The sequence below is a fragment of the Octodon degus genome, unplaced genomic scaffold (assembly GCF_000260255.1).
Source record: "Octodon degus isolate 3935 unplaced genomic scaffold, OctDeg1.0 scaffold00044, whole genome shotgun sequence".
NCBI classification, from domain to species: Eukaryota; Metazoa; Chordata; class Mammalia; order Rodentia; family Octodontidae; genus Octodon; species Octodon degus.
Window position 1 is genome coordinate 12885363 of NW_004524620.1, and position 13725 is coordinate 12899087.

Genomic DNA, 13725 nt, shown 5'->3' on the forward strand with positions numbered 1-13725 from the left:
TATATATTTTTTTTTTTTTTTTGTACCAGGGATTGAACTCAGGACTTCATGGTTGCCATATTGTCACGTAGCTTATGCCACTGTGCTATCTCCTCGGCAAGAACAGAGCTATAGAGATGTAGGCTGTGTGTGGTTGATGCCAACTGAAATTACATTGCTATAACTTGGGTAGGACATAGAATCCCCATGTCAATGACAAGAAGGAGTATCTATAGATTATACTCAAAGAGAAATTAGAAAAAAATAAAATACTACTATAAAAAAATCAACCAAATACCAAAAAAAGTCAGAATGGAATATATTTCTTGTAAACACTACACTACCAAAAAGAGAGCTGGTATGTCTCTCTACTGATACCTGACAAAGTATAATATATATTGATATTTATAAAAATCTCTGTCCCAAAGAGATAATTATGAATATATCTGCACAAAATATCATACAGGCAATTCTGCAACAGCCAGAAGCTTCATCATCCCACTTGTAGTAATGAGAAGGACGAGTAACACAAGTCGGTAAAGAAACACAGAGTGAAGCAGCACCGCAAACCAGCTGGATCCAATAGCTGTTTACAGAGCATCACAGTGAGAGCAAATATGCATTTTTCTCAAGCACACATGAAACATCCTCTTAGGTCAGAATGTCCTGTGTTAGGTCTGAGAGGTCTTAAGTTTTAAACGAATTAAGTTACATGAAGTATTTTTCAATCCACAGTGGATGGAGTTAGAAATTAGTTGCAGAAGGGAAGCACATTCACAAATAATGGAAATTAAAATACTCTGAAGCAGGGTCTAGAAGGAAATCACAAGGGAAAGTATAAAATAACTTGAGACAAGTGAAAACAAAAACACCCAACACCAAAATGTATGGGACACAGAGAAAGAAATGTTAAGAGGAAAATGGATGCTCACATTTTAAAAAGAGATCACAAAGCAGTCTGACTTTATAGTTTACACTTTAAGAATACAGAAAGGGAAGGGCAAAACCTGAACTTAAAGCTAACAAAAGGAAGAAAATAAGATAGAGTAAAATAGAGACTAGGGAGTCAAATAGCGACTAGAAAATGAACCCTGGCTGCACTAGAAATGGTTCCAAGAACCAACAGATGGAAACGTAGCACATGTTCTCCATTGAAAAAGCAACCAACAGAGTGAAAAAGACAGCCTGCAGATTGGGGGAAAATTCTGCCACCTATTCCTCAGGCAGAGGACGCATATCTAGAATATATAAAGAACTAAAAAAATTAGATCCCCCCAGAATTAAAGATCCAACTGAAAAAATGGACAAAGCAAAACACTTCGCAGAATACAGATGGCCAATAGATACATGAAGAAGCGGACAACATCGCTGGCCAATAGTGAAGTGCACATTAAAACAGTGAGGTTCCTTCTTACCCCAGAAAGCGTGGGCATCGGGAGATAGAGCAGCAGCCCAGGCGGGAGAGGCCGCGGGTGTGCTGGAGCCTGCTACACTGCTGTCGGGGTGCACACTGGGGCACACACCAGGGAGATCAGTGTGGAGACGCCTGAGAATCTGGAACTGGAAGGTCCACCTGACCCAGCTGCTCTCTTCTAGGCATCTTCCTGAAAAAGCTAAAAACGTCCCATTACAGTAACACGTGCACACCAGGTTTAGGGCGGCGTGACTCATAACAGATTGATTTTGAAAACAACCTATTCATCAGCAGGTGAAGGAATAAAGAAAATCTATACAAGTGGAGTATGACGCTGGAGACCATAACATTATGTGAAGTAAATAAGACACACAGTCGTAAATATCTCATGGTTTCTCTTATATGGGAAACTTGAAGTAAAAATGGAGAAAAATAAAAGATAACATGGTTAATACATCTTTTTTTTTTTTTTTAACCAGGGATCAAACTCAGGACTGTACACTTCTCAGGCAGGCGCTTGGGCCGCTGAGCTGCCTCCCAGGCCCTAAGACAGATATGAAGCAAGGAGATGATCTTTCTCATGGGGAAGGGGACCAAGAGGTGGAAGGAGGGCGGGATGGGTGGGAATGAGGCGCAGGAATCGCGATGCCTCATGTGCGTGCACTAGCTCCACACGAGGCGCTTACGCGTCACGCACTACACACATCTGCTAATAAAGTGTCTAGCAGATCAATAAAATATGCAAACTCAACTACATTGACAAGGCAGAAAGACTCAAATTTCTGAAGTCAGAAATCAAGAGTAGGCCCATAGCTCACGGAAAATACAATCAATAGTTGTAAACTAACAAACTGGACAAGGGTGATGAAATGGCCGAATTCTTAGAACCCTGCAACTTACCGAGTCATGAAGAACTCAATAATCAGAAGCCTCCCAAAATGAAAGGCACCAAACATGTGAAGAAGTTGTAGTAAGCCGCCTCCAAATGGGGGTAAGCCTGAGCATGTTCTATCTTGGTCCCTGAGCCCAGGACTATCTCCTGATAGCACTATAAGAAGGCTCTATGCAAATATTTTATAAGTATTCATGCAGAAATCCTTAACAAAGTCATACTAAACTAGATTTAGCAGCATTTAAAGGATTACATATCACGAGTAAGTGAAATTTACTCATTAAATGTAAAGATAGCTAAACATGTGAAAACTAAGTACAACAAAGACATTAGCAGAACAAAGCAAAGACCACATGAGCGTCTGAGTACAGGCAGAAAAATCATTTGATAAGAGACTATTGTCCTTTCTTGATTTAAAAAACCCTTAATCTTAGAATAGAAGTGGCTTTGAAATGACACAGAACATATGTATAAAACACACAGTGAATGTCATACTCAGTGGCAAGTGGGGGGACAAAGAAGCCCTTGATCTGCTCCTCTCCTTCCCCTGGTAGTGGAACAAGACAAGGCTGCCCACAGTTGCCAGTTCTATTCAACATGATGCTGGAAGCTGAGAGCATCCAGGCAAGGAAACAATTTAGGAAAGAAGTAAAATCGTCTCTGTTTACATAGAACAAATCTCAGATGTGAAGACTCTAAATTCCCAACAAAAAAAAACAAGTTAGAATAAACTTAGTAAGTTACAACATACAAATTTAACACACAAAGAACCATTGCATTTCCGAACCTCAACAATGAGCAATTCAAAAGCAGTATTAGGAAAATACTCATCTTTAGCATCGAAAAAACGAAAACTCGTATATGTAAAACATCCATACAGTGAAAACTATGAAATAGTGCTAAAATAAATTTTTAAAAGACATGTATTCGAAGAATATCTCATTTGAATAAGGAATTTTTAAGATGTAACTACTACCTAAAGTGATCTACCGATCAGTTAAATCCATACTAAAACCCAAAGATATTTTTGTAAGCATAGAAAAATCCATCCTAATTTAGGTGGAGAGTTGAGACAAGGTCTTAGTGTGTACTTCAGACCGACCTCAAACTCAGCGCTATCCTCCTGCCTTAGGCTCCTGAGAGCTACGATTACAAGCACACACTACCATGCTTGGCTAGGTTTATAAAGTGTGTAATCTCTGAATAGCCAAAACAATCTTGAAAAGAACAAAATTGGAGGACTCACAATGACTAAAACTTATTACAGGGCTGGGAAGATAGCTCAGCGGTCTAAGCACCTGCCTGGCAAGCGCAGGAGCCCAGGTTTGGTCCCCAGTGCTGCATGACATGCTCTTCACCGAGTCTGGGCATGGTGGAGCACACCTGTAATCCCAGTGCTAGGGAAGCTGAGACAGGAGGATCACCTCAAGTCTGATCTGCACAGTGAGATCCTATACCAAATACATTAAAAATTTTTAAAAAATAAAAGAGCGTGCAAGCCCAGGTCTCCATAAGTGTTCACAGCATAAGTGTTTGACTATTTATAATAGTCAAAGTGAAATCAAGCCAAGTGTCCACCAACCAGTGAAGAAAGAGCAAACCTGTGGCACCTGCCAATGGCCACATACACAGCAGGGGTCTCATGAGATCGTCATCCAGTGAAGCCATAGCCACCTTAGCCAGTTTAAGTGCTTTTCAATGTTTGCACAATGAAAAAGTCACTTAACAAATACTCAGAGCATACCCCATCATAAGCAACAAATGACAAGTATGACGAAATAGTATACACCCTTAAAAGAAATGTGAAATTCCAATTCATGCCACAGCTTAGATAAACCTTAAGGCACTGTGACAAAAATAAGCTGCATACAACAGGACAAATTCTATGTCATTCCTCTTGTGGGGTATGCAGTAGGCAAATTCATCTCCCAAAGACTACCTCAGGAAAGAATAATAGTTGGGAGGAATGGGGAGTTATTCTTTAGCGGGTATAGAGCTTCAGATTCAGATGAAATGGTTAAAGATGACCAGTGGCACGGGCTGAACAGCAATACGGATGCTGTTTAGTGCTGTGAGTCCTCCACTTAAAAACCACGCCTAAATGGCCCGAGGTAAGCACATGTATGTTAGTGATGACAAAGAGCAATGCTTTAAATTAAAACAAAATAAAATTAGAATTAAATACATCAAACTTCAGATCATCATCAAAAGACAGCATCTGAGTGAGTAACAAGTGGCACTCAGTGGAAGAACTTAAGTCTAATAGCCACGTCAGGGTGGGGTGCTTGTGTCTCAAATACACACAAAGAGTCTCGTAAAACTAGTAACGTATAGTTAATACAAGAGAAAAATGGTGCAAAAATGATTAAATAGGCACGTCAGTAAAATGAGAATGTAATAAAAAGATGTTAAACTCCCTCAGTAACAAAGGATATAATCTGAACAAAAATTACATCTGCTGTATACTCACTAAACTAAAATACAAGCATGGGACCATTCCAAGGCCTTCCAAAAATTTCAACCAAATGAAAATTTCATGCACCACAGACAGGAGAAGAATTGGCAAAAGCACTTTGGAAACCTGTTTGATAATAATCTCTTAAATTGAAAACTCCACACTCATCTCTACGTCTATGTGGGATAACAGAAAAATACAGAGATGTTTTAATGATTTGGTACAATTTGTTGAAGTAAAAGACAGCTTGCCGTGGTTCTCCCCTAGACCCCCTTCTCCGGACACGCTTAGGCCACCTGCCTTCTGATGCAGTTCCAGAGTCGCCTTCTGGGCCTTCAGTGTGCCGTCATGGCTGTCCCAGTCCTGAAGTGATTCCAAATGTTTACCTTCATGGTCATTTTGATTTGGGGGACGAAACAGAAGACACAAGGTGCCAGGTCCGGGGAATAAGGCGGACGGGATGTCCAGTCATCCTCTGCCAGCCTGGCTTTGTGCTGGCTGGCACCCCACCCCAGCACTTAGCAGATTTTTATGACACCACATAAAGACAAAAAAGAGGGATTCAGCCCTGCTTCATAACATAGACAAAACACGAGGTAAGTGTGCTCAAAGCAAGGGGAATGTTTTGAGGAGATTAATGGCTATTCTACTATAATTTTTAAATTCAGTTTTTCACCATCTATCTTGATCATACTACGTTAGAGCCTTCGCCTACAAACTCCGGTCACTCTCGGTGGCTGGTTGCAGCTCAAGTTGGCTGTAAGTCAGGACAACTTTTCTCATGAGAAATACCCCTAATGTGTTCCAAGCTTCCTGAAGCACCACTTAATGAACCTTTTCATACTAAAAATTGTTGCATAATGTGCGCAGTTTACCAGCAGCACCAATAATTTCCCCGGCGTACTCGCCCCAGAGTTATAGAATGTGCTTCGTGTACCAGATTCAGCAGTTCCGGCTGCAGTCGCCGGTCGAGCGGACGTCCTTGGCTGGCAGGAAGGCAGGATGAAATGCAAGGTGGTTACTGCTGGAAGGAGGACATAAGGACATCAGGAATCTGGCTCCCCAGTGTTCTCTCTCTCCTTGGGAGAGTCTGTAGCCCTCCAGGCCCTGCCTCTGGCTCATTATGTCTCAAACATTGGTCTTAGGTTGTCTATTTCTGTCTTTTCTGTAATCCTGTTCTGTAGTATGACATGACACTGTCACTAAGCAAGTGAGTGCAACGACTAGCTTTTTCTCTGTCTTTGTGGGTCTTCCCTACAAAAGTCTGTGGCTCCACCTGTTGTTTCAGGATTTCCTTTACTTCAGACGATCCTTGCCACACTGACTGTGGATACTCCCCTTCCTCTTCAGCAAGCTCTGCACTGCCATTCTCTGTCGCCCAGCCAGGCTGCTGAAGCTCCGCTGTAGACAATGCCTCTGAGGCTCCTCCACCAGCTCCTCAGCATCACTACTGTCTACCCGCAAGCCTAAGGAGTCCGCTGTAGTGACAATGTCATCAACCACGGGGTTGCCTGAAGGCTCAGGCCCCTCTCTATAGCCTTCAAAGTCTCCCTCCTGTATAATTTTAGGCCACACATTGTTCCAGCAGAACTCAGTGGCCTTTGACATTGGCCCAAGATTTCTCAACCCTGTTGTTCATGACTTACTAATTTGAGCAACACCTTTAGGAATATTAGCAGCTTTTTTGTACCACAAATCACTCTCAGGACCTTGCACTAGTCAGTTAGGTGCTATGCCACTGAGCTATACCCTTGTCCCAATACTGGCAGCTTTATACAAATCTTTTCTCTGTAAGATGGTTGAGATGGTCGATTTTAACATATTAGCAAGATGAGTCACACAAATGCCCCTCTCGTGTTGCTCCCCAGTTTCCTTTTCCTTTTCATTGCAATTGCTTTCTTTAGCTCCCTTCTTTTCTTGGCTTCTTGTCTCACTTTTGGGAGCTATTTGATAGCAGTCACCACAGCGCTTATGTGAAGCACTGACTGCAAGCACACCCACAAGCACACGCATCTCGGCTCAGACTGACACGCAGGCTTACTGACGTTTTCAGGGCACTGTAAGTCTTTGTTTACAACCTCACAAGATCCAACATTTGGGTCATAACTCAACACTTTGGTCTGACGTTAAACCTAAAATTCTAGTCCTAACCCAAGTTGTTTGTATGTGAAGCCAGTTGTCACTCAAGGGTCCGCCATACCTGTCTATATCCGATGTACTCCACAAAGGACTAGTAAAAAACTGTTCATTGAAGTATTATCATGCGAATAAGTTATTAAAATTATAAAGAAACCAATCATTAAATATAGATGAGACTTTATGTCGTGCTCAAAGTGCTGCACATCCGTGAACACTGACATGCATGTCTACTGCATAGTAAGAAAGTAAGCCCAATGCAAAAACACCCCTGAGCGCATCCCAGTGGCACGCACACCCGTGTTCAGGAGGCTGAGGCGGGGTCATGAGCGCACAGCCAGTCCGGGCTACAGAGGAAGACCCTATCTTTAAAAACAGACATAAAATACAGCTCATGTAATTTCAAAACCAGGCATAACCCAGACTATGTGGAAAGTTAAATCTTAGCAGTCTCCACGCATGGAGAAGCGTGACGGAGCAGGTACAGCAGGCTCCAAGTTGCTGATTGTGTTCCCCACCTGTGTATAGGACCGGCCACATAATTTCAGGGACCTGAGCAAAAAAAGTGGGGCCCTTTATCCAGAAACTAGGTGTGTCTAAAGCACTTGCCTGGCAGATAGAAGGTCCTGAGTTCAATCCCTAGTACCACAAAACAAAAAACAGAAACTGTGTGTGTCTAGACTGACAGTACAGTTGGGATGGAGCCATACCCTGTGGCCCCAACACTTGGGAGGCTGAGGCCAGCCTGGGCTACATGTGGAGTCAAGACCACCCTAGACTGTATAGCAAGACAAAAGAAACAAAAAAGCCAAGTTCAGGCCATTTCTGAGGATGTGACAACATCACGCTCCTGGCCTTGCTTTTATGTCTACATCGTAACTCTGAAATACACATTTGTAAATCATTTTTCCATGTTTGCTGTACTTCCTAATATTTTTAAATGGTTAAAACTGATAAAAATTTATGCTATATATTTTCTTATTAGAAAACCCAACAAGGGATCTTGGCTATCAAGAAAGCCTTTTGAGTATCTCCCCCAGCGCATGTCTTATGAGCAGAGTGTCAAACTGAGCCTCCAGAGCCCAAAGACAGCAGCTCCCTGTGGGCTGGGGTGACCCCGCAGGCACTTCCACCTGGCCCCTCCTTCAGGCTCTCCCTGGGGCTGGGGCTGCCCCGCAGGAGAGCAGGCAGGAAAGGACCTATGGGAGAACCATTTAGACAGACACAAACCCTCTTCCCTGCAGCGTGATGAAATGACAGCCCGCCCCCCGGATTTGTAGGGATCTAAAGCCCCAAGCTGAAGGCCCTGTATTCCACAGCAACCTCAGGGGTCTGCGTCCTTTGAGAACTGAAGAAGAACACACACCTAAGTCTGCTTTTCAGCCATCCTAGGTCAGACCTAAAGACACGAGGCCAAAGCAAGAAGTGGTGGCCATGGAAACGTGGATGACACTGCAAGAGCATCACAAGCCATGGCCTCACCCGGGGGGGGGGGGTTGCTTGTTCCGAGGTCTTCGGCCCTCAAGTGTACCAGCACAGTCCTAGCACTTAGCACCGCGGTAGCTCCCACACAGTTCATTTCGAAGGGAGCTGACTCTCTCTGACAGATGCTATTCTTTCCTCAGCCATTTGTTAGCAAGCTGTGGCACAAAGAAAACATGCCAGCGAGCACCCTCAGCTGGTTGAGAGCTGGGGACATGCCTGAGCAGAGGGCTTCCACCAGGGTCCCAGATGGCCTCAGTACTGGCCCCCCACCTGTGACTGTGCCCACACGACACTCGTTCCTTCTCCTCTTTGCAGTGCAGCGGGCCTTGCGTGGGGCCTCACACGGCCATGCAGCACAGACAGGTCTTCTGCCAGACCCGAGACGGCATCACCTTACCATCGGAGCAGTGCAGCGCCCTCCCCAGGTAAGAGGTGCCCAGGACCTCTGTCCCCAGCCACAGCAACGTGGCGGTGGAATCCTACCCCTCCTGCCTCCCAGTCTTGTGGACTAGAAGCCTTGTTCACTTAGCCATCACTGCATGCAAGGCCTCCGCCCCTCCAGAGGTCAGTGGTGCCCCTGCCCCTCCAGAGGTCAATGCTCAGGAGAGGCGTTGTGCTTACTGCTGGGCTGGGGAGGAAGCAGGCAGGGCAGGGGGAACAGCGGGGAGCAGCAGTTCCTCTGCGCAAGGCCAGATCCCATGAGAAACCCACCCTGGTCCCAAGGCAGACAAAAGGTAGGGAGGTCCGGTGGCCACAGACTCCAGCAGCTCCTTGCACATGCTGACCTCTATTTGCAAATCAGGGTGTGATGAGGGGCCTTGTCTCTGGCTTCAACTTCTCCTCCCTGTCCAACCCCCTTGGCTTACCACACCTTCTCATAGATGTCCCACTGGGAGGAGAGCTCACACCCCACCTAAGACCTCAGCTCCTAAGGGTGGCCACCAAGTTCTGATTCTGCCAGTCTCCACCTGGGCACAGCTCACTCTTGGGCCACTGGAGGCACAGACTTTGTAGAGAGGGGTGATGGGGGTCCGGTTGGGGGAAGTGGCCACTGACACACGGGTGCTGTTGTGAAGCTCCAGTCAGAACCTTGGTCTGGTGACAGAGGAGGTGCTTGACAGCTACCTGAGCTTCCCAGATCTGTAGCATCACTGGCATGTCCCTCCCGGCCTGCTCCCTGTGGATACCCACTTTAACCGCGCCCTCACCCCACAGGCCTGTGAGCTCTCAGAACTGCTGGTCCGAAGCCTGCAGCGTGCACTGGCGGGTCAGCCTGTGGACCGTGTGCACTGCGACCTGTGGCAGCTACGGCTTCCAGTCCCGGCGGGTAGAGTGCGTGCACGCCCACACCAACAAGGCTGTGTCGGAGCACCTGTGCTCCTGGGGCGCCCGGCCTGCCAACTGGCAACGCTGCAACATTACCCCATGTGAAAACAGTATGTTCCAACCCCAGAGGCCATTCTGCAAATTCTCCATAGGGCACCGGGTGCAGAGGGCAGTCCCTGGGCATGAACATAGACCCAGGCTGTTGGCTCAGGTTGCCCAAGAATTGTGAGCTGGGGCCAGAGCTGAGGATTTCTATTGGAGTGCATGGGAACACACAGAGAGGTGTGTATGCATGCTGACTGCAAAGATGACCGGGTATGTCCCACAGGCTCCCCAGATCCACTGTGACCCAGAGTCAGGTGCTTAGTGACACTGGCCTCCTGCTGCCTGCAGTCAGATGGCATGCCTAGAGACACCTAGACAGCAGCTCTCAGGGCCCTCTGCTGAGGAGCAGGTGCTGCTCCTGCCGGGCTCCTGCCCCAGCCGCTCTGTGCCCAGCACCGCTCTGCTTCACTGAGGACCTGCCAATGGCCTCCTCCTCCCGGGCCAGGAGCTGCCGGAACTGAGCGGGCTTCCGCGCCTCATTTCCCTCCCTCCTCCTAAGTATGGAGCCCCTCAGCCCAACACAGCGTTTGCATTCCAGCTGGGCAGAGATCTAATTTTTCCTTCTCTGAACCCGAAGCCCAGACTGGAGGCATTTCCCCACAAGGACAAAAAAAATCAAAAACTCAAGACATAAGAAATAAAAAACAGACACAAGAGCGCTGTTTTCCACCAAACTGGGCTTCACTGAGCTGCAGGCTCCTGCCCTCCCACCCCACCTCCCACCCCACCACCCCACCCCCCGCAGAGAGCAGATGGCCTTTGTCTCTGCGAGGCTGGGCAGCGGCCCACCAGGTACCCGGGTGCAGTGTAAGCAGCTAGCACTCAGCAGACCAGATCAGCACCGGTGCTCACAAACCCTTGCGTCCGCATCAAACCAAACTGTGTTTGAGGCCTTGTAGGCAGGAGGAGTAGAAAGGTTTAAGCGAAGCCAGTTCAAGGAGAAGCAGGCCAGGCAATGAAATACTCAAAGCAGAGAAGGGAAAAGGGCGGCGGAGAGATTAGAGCGCGGGGAGCCGCCAGGAGCCGGGAGACGGGAGGAAGGTGGACGAGCACCGCGGGAGCGAGGGCCGCCTGGGAAAGAGCGCAGAGGGCCCCAAGGACACGGGTGCTCTGCTGGCTGTCGGCTGGGCCGCCCCTGCTCGCTGCTGCGGGCGAGGGCCAGCCCCGGGCGTGGTGCCACAGCAGCCTTATTTCACGTCTCCTTTCTGTCCCCTCCCAGGGGAGTGCAGCGACACCAGCAGGTACTGCGAGAAGGTGAAGCAGCTGCACCTCTGCCCGCTCAGCCAGTTCAAGCTGCGCTGCTGTGGAACTTGTGGAGAGGCGTGAGGTCGGGGCGCAGGAGCATCGCCCCTGGCCTCCCCGAAGACCCGTGGAAGCCACCTCAGACAGCCTCCACAGCGCTTCCCTCCCCCGCAGGACAGAACCCCGGCAGGGCAGAGGACCGGTGTGGGGCTCCAGGGCAGGCCAACTTGGGCCGGCCAGGAGGAGGGTGCCTTGGACAGTGCGGTGCAAGCCTCCGACGAACGCGCTTGTCTTCCCTGGAAGCCACCGCTGCAAGTGCTGTCCTTTGTCTCCTCCTCGGCTCCCTTGGTGACCATAAGGACAAGGGGAGACTGCAGCCCAGCACTCGGGGCTTCTGGTGGGGAACACAGAGAACTCAACGCGGATGTGCAGCGGTAAAGGAGGGACCATCAGAGGAGGCCTATGGCACACAGTGATGTGGAAAAAGCAAGAAAGGGAAGGGGCAGAAAGGAGAGGAGCCGGTGTGCTGCTCGGAGGCGGGCAGGGAGCAGGCAGAAGGGACTTCCAGCAGTGTGGGGGCTCAGAGACAGCTCTAAGCCCAGTGCATGCACGTGCCTCCAGGGCTCAAGGGAAGGTCGGAGATGAGTAGAGCTCTGCTGCCTTTTCAGGGTCCCCCTTGGCCAGGTAGGGGCCATGTCCTTCCTGGAGTAAGGGGCGCCCCTGCTCCCCACACTGGGTAAGCTCTGCCTGTGCAGCCACTGCAATGCTATGGGACGTGAGTGCTGCTTCTGGCATCTCCTCCCCAGGACGAGCCCCAGCTCGGAACTGCCTGCCGCTGCTGGCCAGGACCCTGGGGCCTGGGTAGCCAGGCCTCCTCCCTGGAGGCCTCTGACAGGCCTGGCACCTGCTGGTCAGAATCAGTGTGCCAGAGAATGTCTGTAGGTTTGAAGCAACCACTCTCTCCCAGAGCTGGCCGGGGGCACAGTGGGGCAGGTCACCCACAGGGTTTGTGCATGTCCTTGAAGGCATGGCCTGTCTGTCCCAGCCACCAGCCCAGGGTCTGCAGGCCCCTCCTGGAGCACTGTGAGTGCTGCTGGACACAGATTTGTACAGCGTGCTGAGGTGGGAGGAGCAGAAGCCACGGCACAGCCACAGCATGCAGCCTCCTAGCCAGGCCTCCGAAGGCTGCCCACCCATCCACCCTGCAGTGAAAGGCCACAAAGCTTATAGTCATTAGCAGAGCACAGTTTCAGAGAGTGGGCTGCTCCACGGGCAGTGCACTCTGCACACCTCCGAGCAGCGCCACTGCAGCAGAGGCCAGAGACGCAGGAGCCGCCGGCCTGCAGGGCAGCCTGCTCCTCACCAAGCGGCCAGGGGCATGTCATCTTGACCTCGTCCCGCTGAGTGGTCCCGGCTGAGCAGGGGCAGCCCTCCTCACCTGTCCCCAGGCCAGCCACCCTGCAGCACCCACCCACAAAACGCCACTGACCCAATGCCACCACTGACATCAGTGCTTTCTCCAGCCAGCCCAGAAGCAAACTTGGAGGACAGTGTTAATGTCTCTTTTCTAGTTGAGCAACAGATGATTAGATAACCTTTCTTCCTCACCACAAAAATAGACTCTAAGAAATCATGTTACTAAGAATCAGTGTAATGTTTATTTAAAATAAAAGAGAATGTTTTCTATGTATATCTTTTGTGAATATTTATTAGGGTTTCTTGTATAAAAAAGTGCAATATTAGTAATTGTACATTGTCGTCCTGAAAACATCTTGGGAGAATTTTTGAATTAACTTCCTGAAGCTGTGTTTCTGTAAACTCAGTGGTGATTATTATATTTTTCATAAAGGCTGTTTAACTCTGGATCCATTATTCACTGTGTACAGAATATATTGTAAAAGCTAATATGGGACAATAGAGGTGAGTCATTTGTGACACAATATTATGCATAGAATAATGAAGATAAATTCCATACTACTAATGCAAGTGATTATTTCTAGCTCAATGGCTATTGAAAAGCTCCAGTATATATTTGCAGGTCCTACAAAGCAGGCCTCTTCCAGCTCCACCAGCTGTGCGGGGAGGGTTGGTAGTGGGTGGCAGCGCGGGCTGCGAGCCTAGGCTTGGGGTGGCAGCGTGTGCTCCTTGCATGAGATGAATGTACCTTTGATGTGTGCTCTGTGAATTGTGACTCAGCAGCACCACAGCTTAGGAGGGCTGCTGGAGCGTGGGGGGGAGGTGCTTCCTCCTGTAAAACACAAAACCATTATTTATGTTTTTGTACAGATAATACAGCTTATTTATTTAAATCTTGCTGTCTGTGTCTCCATTAAGCTCAGCTTTCCCATCATGCTTTGTACAGGGGCTGAGAAAAGTGCCTGCCAGCCCGTGGCTCACAGCCAGCTGTGCGGGGGCTAGCCTGCGCTCTGCCCGTGAAGCTAGGCCTGCGTCCAAAGGGCCGGCCGGCTCAGCCCAGGAGGGCTGCCCTTGCTGAGGTGCGTATCTACAGGCCGAGTGCTGTGGATGAGAGTACCTGGGCTGTGCACTGTTGGAGCTGCACGGTGGGATCGTGCGCGTGGGCGCCGGCTGGCCAGGGCGCCGTGGGAGCTGCGCGGTGGGAGAGTGCACGTGGGGGCGTGCGCGTGGGCACCGGCTGGCCAGGGCGCCGTGGGAGCTGCGCGGTGGGGGCGT

The 13725-nt window shown here is 49.0% G+C and overlaps 1 protein-coding gene across 1 annotated transcript in view; it reads left to right on the forward strand.

Annotated features, from left to right (window-relative positions):
- Adamtsl1 (ADAMTS like 1) overlaps nucleotides 1-11703 on the forward strand; it is a 996797-nt gene extending 985094 nt beyond the window's left edge. Inside the window, exons 28-30 of the mRNA XM_023715857.1 lie at nucleotides 8677-8786; nucleotides 9577-9797; nucleotides 11012-11703. Coding sequence (XP_023571625.1) covers nucleotides 8677-8786; nucleotides 9577-9797; nucleotides 11012-11118 — 438 coding nt within the window. The 3' untranslated portion in view covers nucleotides 11119-11703. The remainder of the gene's footprint in view (nucleotides 1-8676; nucleotides 8787-9576; nucleotides 9798-11011) is intronic.
- The last annotated feature ends 2022 nt before the right edge of the window (nucleotides 11704-13725 follow it).